The following is a 21888-nucleotide window of genomic DNA, read 5'->3' on the forward strand; positions in this document are numbered from 1 at the left end:
TAATTCAAAATAAGTTGCTGATTTGCTAATCGAATACGCAGGGTTACTTCACAATATTTTGATGATACGCACAAGTTTTATTTTTGTAGCGTATCTGTAATGTTCGTTGCGTATTTGATACGTTTGGATTATATTTTACTGCGTATTTCTGCATTTCTGATGCGTATTTCATGCAGATACGCAGCTTATCTGGAGCTCTGTACTACTCAAAAGAAGTTAAGGATCACCTGATTCTTCCATATTACAATAGTTAATCTCTCATGCCATGACAGATTAACATTACCAATATGAAAGAATCGGGTGAACCTTAACTTCTTTTGAGTAGTATATAAAGGGTATGTTTCTCAGCCAAGGCTCACTAAATACAATGTTTATAACTATTACAGGATATTTACCATCCCGAAACACACTTGCATGATAACCTCTGTGTATATGTTAGTCAATGTCTATGAACAGGCAGTATGTTTATTGACTGAAAATGTCAGTCAGCATGTATATTGACTGGTTCACTCAGGCAATGTACATATTATACATATTGCCTGAAAAATGAGTGGATTTTTGACAGATGGACTGAAATTACATAGACTTCTAAATGTAATGGACTGCTCCTTGAATTTTGATGTCACTGTTGCAGGTGTATGAATGGTTACTATGGCGACCCCCGTGTTGGTGTGCGTATTCCCTGCCGCCCCTGTCTCTGCCCCGGTGGACCAGGTTCTGAGAACCAGCACGCCGACACCTGCACTCTTGATCCAAGGAGCAGCTCTGTAACATGTGACTGTTACCCAGGATACGAAAGTAAGGGGGGATAACTCAATTGTGTTAAGATTTATGATAGATGGCAGGCTTGTGTCAGATCGGTCTGAAGATGTTGAGGTCAGATCCATTTCCCTTTTGTTGGTCGGTGAGCCACAACACAAAGATCAAATAAATATCACAGTTGATATGAGAATAGTTTTCAACTGAAAACTGATGCTTCAACAAAAATACAAAGAAATATGTTGAAAAACATTGTATGTAAAAGGTTGTTTTTATTTTTGTACTGGCAGGTCATTTAGACAACAAATATATCATTCATAAAATGTGATTGAGATTTAAGAACGTTACATCTGAAATGGCATAGTATTCACTCCAATTACACAAACCAAAGGTTAAATAGAATTGATATTTATAGTAATAAAATGAGTAGGAGGGTTTTCAGTAACATGACAATGTGCATTCATAATTCCTTAGGTTTTTGGTTTGCCCTGATTATGTTTCTAGGTTTGTCAGCCCCAGACCCATACTGGTAGGTTTCAAGTGGGAAATGTCCGAGACCTGCATCTGTTCAGTTTTTCCTCCCACATTAAGCTGACACGCCATGATGTAAGTGGAATACTGATCCAAGCGAGGTTAAACCCGACTCACTCACTCACACATTGAGTTATTTTTGCAGGACCCACGTGTGACCGGTGTTCCGAGAACTATTTTGGCAACCCGCTGTCCCCTGGTGGCAGTTGTGAGCAGTGCATGTGCAACAACAACATTGACCCCGACGTCGCGGGCAGCTGTGACCGCGAGAGTGGCGAGTGCCTCAAGTGTCTGTTCAATACTGAGGGCTTCAGCTGTGAACACTGTACACCTGGCTACTATGGCGATGCCACGACTCAGGACTGCAAGAGTAAGAAGGAGCTTTTAGAGAATATACTTTATACAACAAATGATAATTTTTTCATCAGAATTGATTGTTCTAAGAGATGAGGTGGCAGAAATACATTGTAAGATATAGATATATATTTTTACAAAAGTTAGATTTGGGGGGGGGGGGGGGGTCAGTGTGACCATTGTGGTCAGTGTGGTCATTTGTTCATCAGAATTAATATGATAGCAGCAATACATTTTCAAATAAGAATATAGAGGATATTATATGAGTGTTCATGTCATACTATGTTTACGACACGAGTGTCTAAATTCCGGTATTTCCAAAGCCAAAGTGAGGGAAATTCCGGAATTTACAATCTTCAGTTATGACATCGTTTCTAGTGTGTCGTCATTCCAACCTCGCATCACAACAAGATTCGAATGCCGTCAAAAATGCCGTCAAAAATGCCGTCATTAATGCCGTCATTAATGCCGTCCGGATTACGAAAACAATACACTGATGTCTCATGACGTGATATGACCCTAGGTCACATTTGATTTTTATGAACTCCGATATGTTTGCCCTCGTAGGTAATAAGTATTTTTAAGAAGTCAGACTTGTCTTCTCCCAGGTTGCGTCTGCTTCTCACTGGGTACAGACGCTGATGGTGGTCAGTGTGACCGTCGCAATGGTCAGTGCCCCTGTCTGCCCAACGTGATGGGTCTCCGATGTGACCAGTGTGCCCCGGGCCACTACAACCTGCAGAGTGGGAAGGGATGTGATGCCTGCAACTGTGACCCCCAGGGATCTCTCTCCACTGAGTGCACTCAGGTAAACAATTCTCCTTCCAGGTTAATGCAAATATTTGACCAGTGTGCCAGTAGAGCATCAGAGGAGACAAAATGCAAAAAATTAATAATGTTATCAGGAACTTTCTGTTCTTTTGGTTTAGACTTTGCTGTTATATAGAAATGAATACCCAATATTACCATTCTTTAATCGGTATGGAAGTATGTTGATTGTACAAAAGAAAGTTTAAATTCAGAAATTTAGTTCCATGATTTTAATAATCTTGTAGGACTCTCATGATGTGTATGACGTCTATTGATCTGCCATTTGTTATCCCAACATCAACTAACCTCCCATGTCAACCCCAAATGTATTCAATGACTGAGATGTGTATTAACCAGGGTACAGGGCTGCAGGTCCTGGTCAGGTCCAGGGTGAAGTGAGGTGGGAGGGTGTCGGGGGGACGAAACCCCCAATCCGAACTCTTTTGCCCAGTATATTGGAGCTCTCTATCTGTCTGCCCTATCTGTTTTTTCTATTTTTAGTAAATTGTCTCAACAGAGAGATGTAGAAATAATGGAAAAATCTCTTTGACAGTTGTGATGAGAAACAAGGCAAATCGACATAAAGTTAAACTATGATTGCTTTTGAAGGTTATTTTGAGCGAATAGGTGTGAGGTTTCTGAGGCATTGCATGAGAGAGTGAGTCTGGTCCCAGATGCATGAGAGTTCCCAGGTTGCAATGTGTGTGTGTTCCCTACATCTGTTGATGTGTGTTTTCCCTACATCTGTTGATGTGCCACGTATATGTTCCCTACATCTGTTCATGTGCCACGTATGTGTTCCCTACATCTGTTGATGTGCCACGTATGTGTTCCCTACATCTGTTCATGTGCCATGTGTGTGTTCCCTACATCTGTTCATGTGCCACGTATGTGTTCCCTACATCTGTTCATGTGCCACGTATGTGTTCCCAAAATCTGTTCATGTGCCACGTGTGTTTTCCCTACATCTGTTGATGTGTGTGTTCCCTACATCTGTTGATGTGCCATGTGTGTGTTCCCTACATCTGTTGATGTGCCATGTGTGTGTTCCCTACATCTGTTCATGAGTCATGTGTGTGTTCCCTACATCTGTTCATGTGCCATGTCTGTGTTCCCTACATCTGTTCATGTGCCACGTATGTGTTCCCTACATCTGTTCATGTGCCACGTATGTGTTCCCAAAATCTGTTCATTTGCCACGTGTGTTTTCCCTACATCTGTTGATGTGTGTGTTCCCTACATCTGTTGATGTGCCATGTGTGTGTTCCCTACATCTGTTCATGTACCATGTGTGTGTTCCGTACATCTGTTCATGTGCCATGTGTGTGTTCCCTACATCTGTTCATGTGCCATGTCTGTGTTCCCTACATCTGTTCATGTGCCACATATGTGTTCCCTACATCTGTTCATGTGTGTGTTCCGTACATCTGTTCATGTGCCATGTGTGTGTTCCCTACATCTGTTGATGTGTGTGTTCCCTACATCTGTTAATGTGCCATGTGTGTGTTCCCTACATCTGTTCATGTGCCACGTGTGTTTTCCCTACATCTGTTGATGTGTGTGTTCCCTACATCTGTTCATGTGCCATGTGTGTGTTCCTTACATCTGTTCATGTGCCACGTATGTGTTCCCTACATCTGTTCATGTGCCACGTATGTGTTCCCTACATCTGTTCATGAGTCATGTGTATGTTCCCTACATCTGTTGATGTGTGTGTTCCCTACATCTGTTAATGTGCCATGTGTGTGTTCCCTACATCTGTTCATGTGCCACGTGTGTTTTCCCTACATCTGTTGATGTGTGTGTTCCCTACATCTGTTCATGTGCCATGTGTATATTCCCTACATCTGTTCATGTGCCATGTGTGTGTTCCCTACATCTGTTCATGTGCCACGTATGTGTTCCCTACATCTGTTCTTGTGCCACATATGTGTTCCCTACATCTGTTCATGTGCCATGTGTGTGTTCCCTACATCTGTTCATGTGCCACGTATTTGTTCCCTACATCTGTTCATGTGCCACCTATGTGTTCCCTACATCTGTTCATGTGCCATGTGTGTGTTCCCTACATCTGTTGATGTGCCATGTGTGTGTTCCCTACATCTGTTCATGAGTCATGTGTATGTTCCCTACATCTGTTCATGTGCCATGTGTGTGTTCCCTACATCTGTTGATGTGCCATGTGTGTGTTCCCTACATCTGTTCATGAGTCATGTGTATGTTCCCTACATCTGTTCATGTGCCATGTGTATATTCCCTACATCTGTTCATGTGCCATGTGTGTGTTCCCTACATCTGTTCATGTGCCATGTGTGTGTTCCCTACATCTGTTCATGTGCCACGTATGTGTTCCCTACATCTGTTCATGTGCCACGTATGTGTTCCCTACATCTGTTCATGAGTCATGTGTATGTTCCCTACATCTGTTGATGTGCCATGTGTATATTCCCTACATCTGTTGATGTGCCATGTGTATGTTCCCTACATCTGTTCATGTGCCACGTATGTGTTCCCTACATCTGTTCATGAGTCATGTGTATGTTCCCTACATCTGTTCATGTGCCATGTGTATATTCCCTACATCTGTTCATGTGCCATGTGTGTGTTCCCTACATCTGTTCATGTGCCATGTGTGTGTTCCCTACATCTGTTCATGTGCCACGTATGTGTGCCCTACATCTGTTCATGTGCCACGTATGTGTTCCCTACATCTGTTCATGAGTCATGTGTATGTTCCCTACATCTGTTCATGAGTCATGTGTATGTTCCCTACATCTGTTCATGTGCCATGTGTATATTCCCTACATCTGTTCATGTACCATGTGTGTGTTCCCTACATCTGTTCATGTGCCATGTGTATATTCCCTACATCTGTTCATGTACCATGTGTGTGTTCCCTACATCTGTTCATGTGCCATGTGTGTGTTCCCTACATCTGTTCATGTGCCATGTGTGTGTTCCCTACATCTGTTCATGTGCCACGTATGTGTGTTCCCAGCTGGAAGGCCAGTGTGAGTGTCGAGCCGGGCGAGGGGGACAGACTTGTGGTGACTGTGAGGACTTCTTCTGGGGAGATCCCCTCGACCAGTGCTTCCGTGAGTATCAGTCATATGTTGAAATCATTTAATATTAAAAATGTAAAGAGGATTCTGTTATTATTGGTAGAATCATTACAGTTAGATGTCTTTTTGTACAGTGCCATGATGGAGATCCCAATTGCGTGGATCGATGCTCATGATATCAATCACTGGGTTGTCTGGTCCAGACTCGATTATTTACAGACCGCTGTCATATAGCTGTAATGTTGATGAGTGCGATGTTAAACAAACAAAATCATATGCCATTATGTGACTGTAAATACTGTTCATTGCTGTGTTAAACCTCACTCACTCACTCACTCACTCACTCACTCACTCACTCACTCACTCACTCACTCACTTGTTTCCATCCGTACGTGAGAATGTTAACCCAGGTTGTACCTTGCAGCATGTGACTGCGACCCCCAGGGATCTACGTCCATGCAGTGTGACCGCCGCACCGGTCAGTGTGTGTGCGAACAGGGTGTCACAGGCTACAAGTGCGACCGATGTGCCCGTGGAACAACCGGAGATCTGCCCAACTGTGTGCCATGTGGCGAGTGCTTCGACAACTGGGATAGAATCATCCGTGACCTCAGAGGTGAGTTCATGCTTAGCAACACATACTACGTAGCATTTGGACCCTAGGGGTATTCCAGGACTGAAAGAATTCCCCAGCAATGTCCTCTAGGTTTTGTTGATAGTATTGATGGGTATTGACCTGACTTTCTAATTGCAATTTATTGTAATAATGATTCATCTATTGCGATACGAACCACAATATATCGCATGCTTTAGTTAATAGTTCGAAACATTAAGTTGATAAGGACTTGGGTTAGACATGTTTCTATTCCAGATCAGAGTTGATGAGGACTTGTGTGAGACTCATGTTTCTGTTCCAGATCAGAGTTGATGAGGACTTGTGTGAGACTCATGTTTCTGTTCCAGCCTAGACTTGATAAGAATTTGTGTGAGACTCATGTTTCTATTCCAGACCTAAGTTGATGAGGACTTGTGTGAGACTCATGTTTCTGTTCCAGATCAGAGTTGATGAGGATTCGTGTGAGACTCATGTTTCTATTCCAGCCTTGACTTGATAAGAATTTGTGTGAGACTCATGTTTCTATTCCAGCCTGGAGTTGATAGGAATTTGTGTGAGACTCATGTTTCTATTCCAGCCTAGAGTTGATAGGAATTTGTGTGAGACTCATGTTTCTATTCCAGCCTAGAGTTGATAGGGATTTGTGTGAGACTCATGTTTCTATTCCAGCCTAGAGTTGATAGGGATTTGTGTGAGACTTTATGTTTCTATTCCAGACCAGACTCACAGCTTGGTGGAGACAGGTAACAATATCTCAGTAACGGGAGCCATCAAGGCATTTGATGATGAATTCAAGCACATGCAGAACAACATTGACGAGATCCGTCGCATCCTGTCAACAGCCAACGTCACACGAGTGGACGTGCAGGACATCCAGAACATGTTGGACACAATCAGGTGAGTGACCTAAACTTGTGTAGTGTAGCAGTGGTGCTCCCCTTTGTAAATACATGTAGATACATAGTTTGATAATCAAGAATATAATCAGACACATTTTTTATCTGACGATTGGTCTCTGCAGGCGTAACTTGACCGAGAGCAACAAGGCCCTGAACAATGTCGACAGGGAGCTGAGTAACACGACAGCTCGTGTACAGAGCGGGAACAACCAGATCGCTATCTTGCAGCGCCGCGTGGAGGACTTGAAGAACCTGGCTGAGGAGTTGAGAGGAAACGCCACAGACATTCAGGCCCGAGATGTGGAGGGTGAGTTGTTCCTCTGTTGATGTGCTGATGTGGAGAGTGAGTTGTTCCCCTTGCTGGTTTGCCAATGTGGAGAGTGAGTTGTTCCCCTTGCTAGTTTGCCAATGTGGAGAGTGAGTTGTTCCCCTTGCTGGTTTGCCAATATGGAGAGTGAGTTGTTCCCCTTGCTGGTTTGCCGATGTGGAGAGTGAGTTGTTGGTGTGCTGATGTGGAGGGTGAGTTGTTCCCCATGTTGGTGTGCTGATGTGGAGAGTGAGTTGTTCCCCATGTTGGTGTGCTGATGTGGAGGGTGAGTTGTTCCTCTGTTGGTGTGCTGATGTGGAGAGTGAGTTGTTCCTCTGTTGGTGTGCTGATGTGGAGAGTGAGTTGTTCCCCATGTTGGTGTGCTGATGTGGAGGGTGAGTTGTTCCCCATGTTGGTGTGCTGATGTGGAGGGTGAGTTGTTCCCCATGTTGGTGTGCTGATGTGGAGGGTGAGTTGTTCCCCATGTTGGTGTGCTGATGTGGAGGGTGAGTTGTTCCCCATGTTGGTGTGCTGATGTGGAGGGTGAGTTGTTCCCCATGTTGGTGTGCTGATGTGGAGGGTGAGTTGTTCCCCATGTTGGTGTGCTGATGTGGAGGGTGAGTTGTTCCCCATGTTGGTGTGCTGATGTGGAGGATGAGTTGTTCCCCATGTTGGTGTGCTGATGTGGAGGGTGAGTTGTTCCTCTGTTGGTGTGCTGATGTGGAGAGTGAGTTGTTCCCCATGTTGGTGTGCTGATGTGGAGGGTGAGTTGTTCCCCATGTTGGTGTGCTGATGTGGAGGGTGAGTTGTTCCCCTTGTTGGTGTGCTGATGTGGAGGGTGAGTTGTTCCCCATGTTGGTGTGCTGATGTGGAGGGTGAGTTGTTCCTCTGTTGGTGTGCTGATGTGGAGGGTGAGTTGTTCCCCATGTTGGTGTGCTGATGTGGAGGGTGAGTTGTTCCCCTTGTTGGTGTGCTGATGTGGAGAGAGTTATTCCCCCTGTTGGTGTGCTGATGTGGAGGGTGAGTTGTTCCCCTTGTTGGTGTGCTGATGTGGAGAGAGTTATTCCCCCTGTTGGTGTGCTGATGTGGAGGGTGAGTTGTTCCCCATGTTGGTGTGCTGATGTGGAGGGTGAGTTGTTCCTCTGTTGGTGTGCTGATGTGGAGGGTGAGTTGTTCCCCATGTTGGTGTGCTGATGTGGAGGGTGAGTTGTTCCCCTTGTTGGTGTGCTGATGTGGAGAGAGTTATTCCCCCTGTTGGTGTGCTGATGTGGAGGGTGAGTTGTTCCCCTTGTTGGTGTGCTGATGTGGAGAGAGTTATTCCCCCTGTTGGTGTGCTGATGTGGAGGGTGAGTTGTTCCTCTGTTGGTGTGCTGATGTGGAGAGTGAGTTGTTCCCCTTGTTGGTGTGCTGATGTGGAGAGAGTTATTCCCCCTGTTGGTGTGCTGATGTGGAGGGTGAGTTGTTCCCCTTGTTGGTGTGCTGATGTGGAGAGAGTTATTCCCCCTGTTGGTGTGCTGATGTGGAGGGTGAGTTGTTCCCCTTGTTGGTGTTGATGTGGAGGGTGAGTTGTTCCCCTTGTTGGTGTGCTGATGTGGAGAGAGTTATTCCCCTTGTTGGTGTGCTGATGTGGAGGGTGAGTTGTTCCCCTTGTTGGTGTGCTGATGTGGAGAGAGTTATTCCCCTTGTTGGTGTGCTGATGTGGAGGGTGAGTTGTTCCCCTTGTTGGTGTGCCGATGTGGAGGGTGAGTTGTTCCCCCTGTTGGTGTGCTGATGTGGAGGGTGAGTTGTTCCCCTTGTTGGTGTGCTGATGTGGAGAGAGTTATTCCCCTTGTTGGTGTGCTGATGTGGAGGGTGAGTTGTTCCCCTTGTTGGTGTGCCGATGTGGAGGGTGAGTTGTTCCCCCTGTTGGTGTGCTGATGTGGAGGGTGAGTTGTTCCCCTTGTTGGTGTGCTGATGTGGAGAGAGTTATTCCCCTTGTTGGTGTGCTGATGTGGAGGGTGAGTTGTTCCCCTTGTTGGTTTGCCGATGTGGAGAGAGTTATTCCCCTTGTTGGTGTGCTGATGTGGAGGGTGAGTTGTTCCCCATGTTGGTGTGCTGATGTGGAGGGTGAGTTGTTCCCCATGTTGGTGTGCTGATGTGGAGAGAGTTATTCCCCTTGTTGGTGTGCTGATGTGGAGGGTGAGTTGTTCCCCTTGTTGGTTTGCCGATGTGGAGAGAGTTATTCCCCTTGTTGGTGTGCTGATGTGGAGGGTGAGTTGTTCCCCATGTTGGTGTGCTGATGTGGAGGGTGAGTTGTTCCCCTTGTTGGTGTGCTGATGTGGAGGGTGAGTTGTTCTCCTTGTTGGTGTGCTGATGTGGAGGGTGAGTTGTTCCCCTTGTTGGTGTGCTGATGTGGAGGGTAAGTTGTTCCCCTTGTTGGTGTGCTGATGTGGAGAGAGTTATTCCCCCTGTTGGTGTGCTGATGTGGAGGGTGAGTTGTTCCCCTTGTTGGTGTGCTGATGTGGAGAGTGAGTTATTCCCCTTGTTGGTGTGCTGATGTGGAGAGTGAGTTGTTCCCCATGTTGGTGTGCCGATGTGGAGAGTGAGTTGTTCCCCATGTTGGTGTGCTGATGTGGAGGGTGAGTTGTTCCCCATGTTGGTGTGCTGATGTGGAGAGTGAGTTGTTCCCCATGTTGGTGTGCTGATGTGGAGGGTGAGTTGTTCCCCATGTTGGTGTGCTGATGTGGAGGGTGAGTTGTTCCCCATGTTGGTGTGCTGACGTGGAGAGTGAGTTGTTCCCCTTGTTGGTTTGCCGATGTGGAGGGTGAGTTGTTCCCCTTGTTGGTGTGCTGATGTGGAGGGTGAGTTGTTCCCCATGTTGGTGTGCTGACGTGGAGAGTGAGTTGTTCCCCTTGTTGGTGTGCTGATGTGGAGAGAGTTATTCCCCTTGTTGGTGTGCTGATGTGGAGGGTGAGTTGTTCCCCTTGTTGGTGTGCTGATGTGGAGGATGAGTTGTTCCCCATGTTGGTGTGCTGATGTGGAGGGTGAGTTGTTCCCCTTGTTGGTTTGCTGATGTGGAGAGAGTTATTCCCCTTGTTGGTGTGCTGATGTGGAGGGTGAGTTGTTCCCCTTGTTGGTGTGCTGATGTGGAGGGTGAGTTGTTCCCCTTGTTGGTGTGCTGATGTGGAGGGTGAGTTGTTCCCCTTGTTGGTGTGCTGATGTGGAGGGTGAGTTGTTCCCCTTGTTGGTGTGCTGATCAAGCTCCTCACAGCGATAGTACGTTCCCGGAGCTCTCTATACTATCGCTGCCACCAGTCAAAACTCCCCACTGTGAATAGGTGGCCACAACCATGCTTGGAGTTGAACTCGCAACCGAATGACCGTTATGTTTACAAACAAGTGACGACTGTCGTGACGCCGAATACACTTATCGCTGCTAAATTACTTTCTTCGTTTGTCAATTTGAATTTCTGTTTCATTAAAACTATCGTGTTATTGATATAGTAAGAATGTAAGGGAGAAGTTGGTTGATTTTCCGTTAGTCTGCAATCTCGAACCAATCTGATTATCAAAACAACAAAGTGAATTCATCTGGAAAACATGGTCAGTCGTAAACCTTTTCAAATTGAAATATGATGGCATTCCCAGAGACATAAAAAAAAGTATAAACGTTACTACATATGGGGTTGGAGGGCAAATTTCAAGATTCTTGAAATGGCCGCGCCCACACTGGTGGCAGCGATGTTACCGAGAGTGTAACGAAGGTGTCACGCGCTGGGAAGGAGCTTGTGTGCTGATGTGGAGAGAGTTATTCCCCTTGTTGGTGTGCTGATGTGGAGGGTGAGTTGTACCCTTGTTGATGTAAATTGTTTTTTTCAAGGAGCTACCCCAGTTGTTACAATTGTGGTGTGAATGTTTCATCTATAGGTGCCTTCAACATCACTCGTGAGGCTGAGCGTCGTTCTCGTGAAGCCCAGCGGAAGGTTGATGAAACACAGAGAACCGTTGTGGATTCAAAGAGGACCAGGCAACAGGTGGATGCCCTCATTGACCAGAGAAGAGATGACTTCAACAACCGCCTCAAAGAAAACAAGGCTTCACTGGATGAGCTGGATGGCAAGGTGTCAACATTGGGAGGCAGGCTTTCTAATCTTAATGAGCAGGTTGGTAGACACTGGCTCCGGTTGATTCTCTCCTCGGTCATTAATATCAGTTGAGTCTTCATTATCAGATTCGAGTTGTCACTAAGTACAATTCAAGGAAGACTTGTTCCCTCTTTGTCCATGCTTGTTCTGGATGTATTTGAACTGTGCGCAATATAATCTCACTTTATGACACAGCACATTGTAACCTCTTGTGATGTCAGTCACTGGATTGTCTTGTCCAGACTTGATTATTTACAGGCCGTCATATAGCTGGAATATTGCTGGGTGTGGCGTTAAGCAAAAATCAGACCTTTCTTGATAAGGCACAGTCACAATGTCTCGATAGCTCTCGGAGCACAACCCTGGGTGGATTCCAGTTTAGAGGGATGCCCCAGCAACCTATGCTTGCCAGAAGAGGCGACCTTATAGATTGGGTGGTTAGACTCAGTGACTTACCCTGACAATCACTGGATTGCCTGGTCCAAACTTTATTATTAACACATTGTTGTCATATGGCTTGATTATTACAGAGTGGTGCAAAGAACAGCAACCAAACACATCTTAAAGCGCAACCGAATACAACAGTCTTTATCTCTGCTCAATCCCGAAATTGACTCCAATATATAGCTGACAAACAGGACAAGTCATGTCTTAACTATGGCTGTTGTAGGTGTGTGGCAGTCAAGCAGCTCCCTGTGACACTCTGTGTGGGGGTGGCGGCTGTGGGCGTTGTGGAGGAGCCAGCTGTGGAGCAGGTGCAGTCACCAAGGCCAACAAGGCTCTGCGGTATGCCCAGCAAGCTGCCGACATCTTGGACTCGAAGCAAACAGAAGCATACAGTAAAGTGACCAATGTGAGTATATGGAGATGTAGGACACGACAAGTCACTGATGTAAAGCATACCATACTGAGTGCCCTGCTCAGATGTTTACTTTCCTCATTTCACATAACACTTTGAGAAGAAATACACTATTGAGGGGTATCATATAACTACTGAAATGGATAGAAGCAAACTAAATGAAAGAAACTTAAACTCAAAATTGTGCTGAGATGGATAACATTTTTTGTTTAATGACAAAAATTCATGATAACTTCTTGGTTTCTCTGGGGCATGGGTGGCCCAGCCGTCGATCTTTACTTTAAAAAATGCACAAAAAGTTCTAACAAAAAAGATTTTGTAACTCGTCGAGTGTAAAACAAAGGGAAGTCACTCTGATATTTCTCCCTGGGATCCTTCTCTAATACCATCATAGCTGGTCAACAAAAAGCACAGTTTAATCGTCTCCAATGCTGCCAAAATGGTGGCGTCTTTCATGCATTTCACCATGACATGAATATTGTTATATTGCCATTTGTGCAAGGGATATAATTTAATGTTCTTGAAAAATTTAGTTGTTTTACTTTTGTTACTCCACTTTATATTTATTTATACCTACCTAACGTTTTAGGACAAAAGTCAAGTAAAACAGATTCGAGAGCTTGTTTTTTCGTGTTTTTGTCATTGATTTGCCTACCTCACTTTTGAAAAGAGTAAACCAAGAAATAAAAGAAATGTTGCCTAAACAAACTGTCACCTTTTAGATTTACGCAAATTTTCATTTCCTTCCTAGCTGGAGTCTGCCAAGCAGGATGCGGAGCAAGCTAAGGCGGACGCCAAGATGGCGTATGACCAGGCCCTGCTTGCCAAGAACCAATCAGAATCAGCCAGGGAAGACCTCGAGGACCTTCTCCACAGGGTCCGACAGTTCTTCCTTGAGGAGGCTGCGACACCAGAGAGCATTGAGAAGGTAGCGTACAGCTGGTCCAAGGGTGTCCAGGATATTCTGGAGTATTTGACATTGGGCAGACAGGTCTTTATTTCTTTGGACCGCCGCGGTGGTCTAGTGCTAGAGCGTCCACCCGGAGAGAGGAAGGTCCAGGGTTCGACTCCTGGCTGGTCATACCAAAAGACATTAAAAGATGGTACCTGTTGTTACCCTGTCTTGCGCTCAGCATTAAGGGGCTAAAACAAGGACATGTCCTCTCAGAGTCAGTATATTGTGTCTATACAAAAGGAAAAATGTTTTTACCTACATACTATTTCAGCTAGAGGGAAATAAGGAACCTACAAATTAATTGTATACCGTATTAAGGCCATTATGAATTAATTATTAGACTCCACCCACGACTTACATCATTTTATAGTGTTTACTTCTTTTATTTGATGAAATACACCATATACATAGTTCTACCAAACATTTCTGCATTATGGGGATCACAGTTGGTTGAAAAAAAAATATATACGAGGGGCGTTCAATAAGTTTTGCAACTTCAATATAAGACCAAGTCGCAGAATATCTTTTGCACTTTTATTTTTCAATATAATCTCCATTCACCTCAATACACTTATTCCATTTGTCCTTAAAGCTTTTAAAACCACTTTTATAGAAATTCGCAGATGGGCCCTCTAACCACGCCTCTGTGGTAGCCTTTGTCCTCGTCATCCTGGAAGCGTCTTTCACGTAGGGTAGATTTCATTTGCCGGAACAGGAAATAGTCACTGGGGGCTGTACAGTTAAATCACCCACCTTACAACCCAGACTTAGCGTAAAGTCATAGTTCAAATACGCATTAAACCCAACTCACTCACTCACTCTTTTCTGTGTCAAGGTGGCGCAGGAGGTGCTGGCTATGAGCATATCTCTGACTCCGGCTCAGATCGAGGAGCTGGCAGATAAGATCAACAGAACCATCCAAGGTTTACAAAACATCGACTCTATCCTGGATGACACAAGGGATGATTTGGCGAAGGCCAAGAGACTCAAGCAGAGAGCGGACGATGCATCGTGAGTTATCAAAGTGCTAGTAGTTGATAAATGTTCTATTGGTGATGTATTTTCTTGCTGTTCTCCATTGTCTTATTCTGAAAACTGAAGTGTCATTGAGGTAGGCCAAAAGTTGGTAGTTACAGCATAATGGATTGAGCTTACGTACATATAAAACAATATCCACCTCTCACGTAACAATATTCAACTCTCACGTAACAATATCGTACTAACGCGTGACAATATCCAACTGTCATGTGACAGTATGCATCTCTCAAGTAACAATATCCAACTCTCACGTAACAATATTCAACTGTCATGTGACAATATCCAACTCTCTAGCAACAATATCCAACTCTCACGTAACAATATCCAACTGTCATGTGACAGTATGCAACTATCATGTGGCAATAAAATCACTGGTAATAATATACAACTATCATGTGACAATATCCACCTCTCACATAATAATATCCACGTAACAATATCTATCTCTCGAGTAACAATATTCAACTCTCACGTAACAATATCGTACTATCGGGTGACAATATCCAACCCTCAAATAACAATATTCACTGCTCACACGACAATATCTACCTCTGATATGGCAGCTGCATGTTTGATTCAAGTTTCAGTTTAGTGAGGTTAAATCTACAGATAACCTAGGTCTGAAGTGAAACCACAGTATGTTCCTCTGCTACTACCCACAGTAACATGCACTGACAAACACCAACTGGCATTGATGTTGCAGAGGGGATGCTTCGGCTATCCAGAAAACAGCCGAGGATGTTCTCAGTGCCCTGGATGGAGCTAAGAAGGCCCAGGAAGAAGCTGAGAGGGAGATCATCACAGCTGACAAGAACATCCAAGATGCTAATCAGGATCTGGCCATGGTAGGAAACCTTGCAGATGTCAAGATATAATTATCCCCCTACATTGTCACATACATACCAGGATATAAACTGTTGTAGTCTTATTGCAACAGCTTCATCCTAAACACAGGCAAGTGTAGGCTAGTGATTGCAAGTAGGTTACATGGTCAGATCACTGGGGATTCCGGAGTTGAACAGGTTGTTTTGTAAGGTCTGGTCGTAAGACAGAACCAAATACATCAGGTGGTCAGACTCGGTGACTTTGTTGATGATGTGTCATTGTTCTCTGATGGTGCGGATCGTTGCTCACAATATCAATCAATGGAATGTCTGATCCAGATTTGATTATTTACAGCCCACAGCCATATTACAGGAATATTGCTGAGTTAGGCAAAAATCCACAAGCTTACAAAATAAACAATACACAATCTGATAGGACACTGGCAGTTCTTAGTTCCTAATGTAGCAGTCTGCGACATGAACCAATAGTCCGAAGCCTGAGTCAAAAGTTAAATTCTATTCAGTCTAGTAAGTGCAACTAATAATAGTCTATATGACAACACTAAAAGCTAATGAAAATGATGTTTAGAGCAACGTTTGGGCTAGTGGACTCAAAAGTTTTGGGCACAGACTGTTGTTGTTAGAGGCATTGGGTCTGGTCATAAGGCTTACCAACTCTCAGGCATGACGTTAACAGACACTGACATTATCAGACTCTTGACGACCTGCACTGATGCTGATCTGCCTAGTTTCTACCTCATCACGGATGTTCAGGACAGTCATTGTAAGAAGTATGTTGTGTTTTCTAGATTGAGTCGGAAACCACTTCAGCAGCAGATACGTCCAACAGGAGTATGACTATCTTGGACAGGCTGAAGGCACGTCTGAGTGATCTCCGCAAGAAATACAACCAGAACAAATTTGAAGTAGAAGAAGCAGAGAAAGCGTCCAGAGAAGCCACGGATCTTGCCAACCAGGCAGAGAGGGTATGTACATGTGTCACAGGCTTCCCGGGGGCACGGGTGGCCCAGTCGTCTAAGGCGCAGCAATTTGCCGTGCAGAGTTGCGTCCCATGGGCGCGCCAGAAACCTATAATTGTGGGTTCGCCCCGATTTTGTTTCTAGGCTTGTCAGCACCATACCCGTACTTGTGGGTTTCACCGAAGTGGTAAACATCTGAGACCTGCATCACTTCAGGCTTTCCTCCCACATTAAGCTGACACGCTGTGATATAACTGGAATACTGTTAAAAGTGGCGTTAAACACATCTCACACACTCACAGGCTTCCCAGTAGAGAGACTGTAACCATGATAATGCAGTGTTGTTGTATGAGGTCCCACAGTATATAGACTCAGTAACCATGGCAGCAAAGGGTTGTATGAGGTCCCACAGTATATACTCAGTAACCATGGTAACAGAGGGTTGTGTGAGGTTTCACTGTATAGACTCAGTGTCACTCATCATTTGACCGCCCCATGAAGATCCGGGGTAGAGTAGGCCTTCAGCAACCCATGCTTGCCATAAGAGGCGACTATGCTTGTAAGAGGCGACTTAAGGGATCGGATGGTCAGGCTTGCTGACTTGGTTGATGCATGTCATCATATCCCAATTGCGTAGATCAATACTCATGACATTCGTCACTAGATTAGCTAATCCAGACTAGATTATTTACAGACCGCCGTCATATAGCTGTAATATTGCTGAGTGCAGTGTTATACTACAAACAAACAAACATCATTTTACCAATTATGTGATTTTAGATTCTTTAACACAAGGGCAATGGCACCCTCTAGATATATATTTTATCATGGGAAAAGTTTTTCAGACTTCCTGTATAGACCTATTGATAAATATATTAGCCTTGTTTCAGGATGCAAATGACCTTGATAACAAATATCAAAGTGCAGCTGGTCGGTTGAACAACAAGTTCAATATGACGTCTGATGCAAACGAGCGTGCAACACGACTGAAGAAGCGAGCAGATGAACTAGCTGCCGGCACACAGGAGAAATATCAGAACTTGAAGCGTAAGTCAAACAATCTATCTTGCAGTAAATGGTGACTATGCTTGTCGTAAAAGGCGACTAACGGGATTGGGTGGTCAGGCTCGCAGACTTGGTTGATGCATGTCATCGATCCCAAATGGGTGGATCGATGCTCATGATATCAATCACTGGATTGTCTGGTCCAGACTCGATTATTTACAGACCACCGTCATATAGCTGGAATATTGCTGAGTGCGGCGTTAAACAACAAACCAACCAACCAACCAACCTAGATTCAAATACCACCAGAGAATATCTAAAGGACCCCAGGACCCACTTAATTTAGAACGCTGCAGTACGACGACATAATTAGATAAAGATAGAACTAAATCTACTGTATATTCTTCGAGTCACATTAAAAACGATCAGGATCACAGTTTAACATTAATCTGAAAAGGACCCCTGTGACTGACCGGCTTTCTATTGGGTATGTTTTAGTTTTGTTCACACGTAACATTTTAACGTGTAAGTAGTTTACTAACGAAAAATTCATTACACATTAGGCAAAAAAATTATAATATTGGTTCTCAGGCACTGCCCGCATCATCACAAAGTCCGCCGCACATTTAGTTTCTATTTCCATTTTTTTTTTTAAACTAAACATCCTTAAATATTCGAAGTCCAACAGTAGTCAAATACTGTATTCTCAGGTTGATTGTACACAACTTTTTATTTTGTTACGCAACTGTTTATTTGGTTACATCCTAGTTTGAACAACCAAAAAAAATGAAGACACCGCCCGCCCACTCTATATTTTCAAAAACCATTGCCTGAGAACCAATTCTTTTATTTTATTTAAGCCTTAGCTAGGTTTACATGATTTCATATTAGCACCACCGTTCAATCACTCTGTATCTTGTACATCTACCTAATGACACATGGAACCCGTCTACCTTCACATACACCAATCAAATAAGGGAGCATCCATCTGAATCCATTATGAGAGGGTCATTATGAAAGGGGGGATGTTTAAATGTATATCTGTTTCAGAAATTTGCCCAAATAGTTTGTTCTCACTGATGATGAAAATGAATTGTTTGATTGTTTGTGTTAATAGTGAAAATGGATAAATTGCTTGATGGTTCTCAGTGTGTCAATAGTTTGTTGGATACAGCCGGAGCAAATATAGATGGTTCTCAAACAAATGTCCCACCCACTCTATACATATCAAAAGGATGATCCCTTAGTGAAATCAGCATGAAAGAAAAAGAGACAATATGCATGCCCAGAATGTTATCAGTCTATTCTTTGTCAACTATTTGGCTTCCTTTTGTCATGCCATTTATTTCCTCTACATAATCAGGTATTCCTCTTGTTTCCAGGAATGCAGCAAGATTTTGAGGACAATAACAAGACACTGAACGAGCTGTCAGACATGATTGACGAGCTGAATAGACGCATGCAGGAGTACCTGGACAAAATACAAGAGAAATCAAAATATTATCGTAACTGTTAATTGTATCATTTATCAATCCGTGTCACTCAGTTTCTCGTAAGCCATGCTTGTTACCCACTAGCTGACTAACAGGGTGTCATCTCTCAAGTAGATGCAGCCCTAAGGAACAATGCAAGGATTGCATTGTCTTCATCAGGCTTCCAGCATTACCCTGGACAACCATCGTCCTTGTTTTGCCAATAGCAGTGCTTCAGTCAGTATGGGACAATCTTTGTTCCTGTGATGGAAGAAAGAGTTGCCTCCCTTCCACTCCTACTGTAGACTAGATTCCCTGCATGCAATCGTCCGCTGGTCTCTGTACTATATTTAATGTTTGATATCATGTGATCTTACTCCATTTTATATCTTTGTATGTGAAATTGTATTTTTGTATTGTACATACCTACCCAGTCCTGTAGACGTGTCTGTTTTTAATCAGTTTTGATAATGGCAATTTTCATCCGTGATCTTTTTTAAGGTTAATCGCTCGACCATGAATTTTTGCCAATTGATGTAAACATATTTTTTTAGAATGATCTGAGATATTTTAGATAAACATTTTAATGTTAATGGTAGATGTATTTTAATATGATCATGTATTTCATATGAAAAAGTTAAAAAAAAATCATGATTCACTTTGCTCAGCTATGACAATGATCTGATTATATTCATTAGCAAGTATCATTCAGTCGTTAAGAACAAGTTCAAATTACTTTCTTTCCTGCCAGCTGGTCTATCAACCATGCCTTACATTAAGTTTACCTGTATAAGGCTACCGCATATCGTACAGGTGAAAGTGTCTGGGATACTGTTTTCACAAGTAAATGCTGGTATATTATTAAATTTTTGGCCACAAGCTAAATCAATTTTCAAGAGGTGTCTGATTATCAAGTTTACAGACAAGTGCCAAAACTATTTTTTATACAGGATTTGTTTCAAGTTTGACTTGATGATTGGTTAAAATGTTGTAATATCTACACCTATATATAAATGGCATCACAGTTACATTTTGGTTATTCATGATAATTTAGATATGGCGTTATCTGCCTAGGCAAGGGAGATAACCAGGGTTGTCTAGGCAAGGGAGGTAACCCAGCTGGCAAAAAAACTACCATGGTGCTGCGTGAACCAATACTCTGTACAGCGTGTATATTTATGCCATGTAGAATACACTAGACCAGTAGGCATTTCACTTATATAAAGGTAGAATATCAATATTCATGCTGCTGTCTGTTACTTTCTCTGACCAGGCTCCAAGCGATCTTTGATCAGTTAGTGATACATATGTATTTTAGGGCATTGGTTATTATATTTTTCATGTAAGATCTGAAGTTTCAATTTGATATTCAAGGATATTTATGCAAGGTAAAATTAACACCTGACTCAATGATTCATTTGTTGGGTACTTCCAAAAGTGAAGGTATTTGTACCAGTACATAAGTTTTTATCAGTCTACGAGATACAAGATAGAATTAGCTGTATCATCTGCCCTAAGCATCTTAGTGCCAAAAAGTATCCAATTGTGCAAGAACACTTTCCAAAAAAGGAGCAGATATGACCAATTCTAATCCCAAATCAGTCATCTTCAAAAAGTTTATTTGGGTAGCAAGGATATTGTCATCTGTTTGGGATTTTGTGGTACATGCTTGTATTTTGATATTAGTCATGAACATTGGCTTGTCTGTCATGTTCATTTACAAGTTGTCTCAGTTATTACTTGCATAATTCCCTTACTATTCAGGTCGACCAGTCACCTCCCTTCCAGGGGAGACAACTGCTCAACTGCATCAAACCAATGACATGTAGTGATCAAAAGTAGAATATCCAAAGCAGACTTACACCATTTTGTAATTTTTATATCACAAGTCAATAAACTTCTATTTCTGATATTATACTGGTTGTGTTAATAATTTGAAAACTTGTACAAGACCAACTGTCCAAACATGTTCCATGAGAACAAAGTTGATCATTGTTAACAGGACATGAGTGAGTGAATATTCAAGTTGCATCGTAGCTGCCTGCAGATAATTGAGTCTAGGCCAGGTAACAGCAACTGAGGGCAACAACAGGGACGTTGAAATACAAGACGGTCCTAATTTCAGTCTGCTCTATAAAGGAGGTGCTTCCCTGCCGTGATATTGCTAAAAGTGGCATAAAACCATACTCACTCACTATAAATGCGGTGCTAGAGATGCTCTCCTGCCCTGGAATCTCCAGAGAGGCTCATAGTACAGCTTCATAGATATCAGCAGGCCATCAAGCTCTGATGGATAATGGCATCTTAGCTTGTTTTTGCAAAGATCAGTGGGATGTCCTCGGCGATAGTGAGAACTTGTATCTCATTTTAATGAGATTGAGGTAATCGGAGTCGGAGTGCGGGTCTAAATAGCACTGATTTAGTCGGTTCCCATCATTGGTGTCGGATAAACCCAACGTGCGGATTAACAAGACTTGACTGTATTTGGCTTCCAAACTAAAGGATTTGTTTGTGTAATGAGACATTTCTTAACTATTTGTAGATTGATACTGTAGTCTGTTGAAGCGAGTAATATAATGGTAGCCAGTGAATAATTAAGGTGTGTGTGTATATGTTTGTCTTGTGTTAATGAAACACTCAGCTAAATTCCAGCAGGCTATAAATATTTGAGTCTGGGCAAGACAATCCAATGATATGAGCAATATTTATATAGGCTCTGCCTGTTTATCAATCCCCTTTCACTGTACCAGGTGGAAATAAATATCGTTAAAAACAAAATGAGCAATGATCCCACTCACCAAGCCATACCACCAAATAAGTTGCCTCTTCCGACCAGCATAGGTTTCTGAGGGCCAACTCTAACCCAGAATCCCCACAGTCAAAGCAAGCCTGACTTCCTAATCCCCATATACCTTGACACAAGGAACGGGGGACCTCGTTGACCTGGAGTCGCCGGAGGGTACCCTTACTTAAGGCAAGCCTGTGGTACTGAGGAACTATTCTGTCCAAGAGTTTTCATCAAACTAACTGTAAATAATCGAGTCTGGACCAGACAATCCAATGATTGATATCATGAGCATCGATCCACGCATTTGGGATCGATGACATGCATCAACCAAGTCAGTGGGCCTGACCACCCGATCCCGTCCGTCGCCTCTTACAACAAGCATAGTCGCCTTTAAACAATACTGATGTGGAAAAAATAATAACCTGGTGTGAGGGAGTTTTACACCACTTTAAACAATATTACAGCAATATTGAGGCATTGGACACCATAAATGGTACCCATGTGA

The 21888-nt window shown here is 43.3% G+C and overlaps 1 protein-coding gene across 1 annotated transcript in view; it reads left to right on the top strand.

The window, feature by feature from the left end:
• The window catches only part of LOC139444871 (laminin subunit beta-1-like), a 76357-nt gene extending 55858 nt beyond the window's left edge, over positions 1–20499 (top strand). Inside the window, exons 17-31 of the mRNA XM_071225866.1 lie at positions 635–798; positions 1436–1660; positions 2253–2452; positions 5453–5549; positions 5941–6132; positions 6849–7029; positions 7154–7338; positions 11245–11480; positions 12133–12315; positions 13073–13249; positions 14112–14287; positions 15018–15159; positions 15948–16124; positions 17009–17165; positions 18506–20499. Coding sequence (XP_071081967.1) covers positions 635–798; positions 1436–1660; positions 2253–2452; positions 5453–5549; positions 5941–6132; positions 6849–7029; positions 7154–7338; positions 11245–11480; positions 12133–12315; positions 13073–13249; positions 14112–14287; positions 15018–15159; positions 15948–16124; positions 17009–17165; positions 18506–18639 — 2626 coding nt within the window. The 3' untranslated portion in view covers positions 18640–20499. The remainder of the gene's footprint in view (positions 1–634; positions 799–1435; positions 1661–2252; positions 2453–5452; positions 5550–5940; positions 6133–6848; positions 7030–7153; positions 7339–11244; positions 11481–12132; positions 12316–13072; positions 13250–14111; positions 14288–15017; positions 15160–15947; positions 16125–17008; positions 17166–18505) is intronic.
• The last annotated feature ends 1389 nt before the right edge of the window (positions 20500–21888 follow it).

Source organism: Haliotis cracherodii, unplaced genomic scaffold, assembly GCF_022045235.1.
Source record: "Haliotis cracherodii isolate W230 unplaced genomic scaffold, xgHalCrac1.p SCAF_6, whole genome shotgun sequence".
NCBI classification, from domain to species: domain Eukaryota; kingdom Metazoa; phylum Mollusca; class Gastropoda; order Lepetellida; family Haliotidae; genus Haliotis; species Haliotis cracherodii.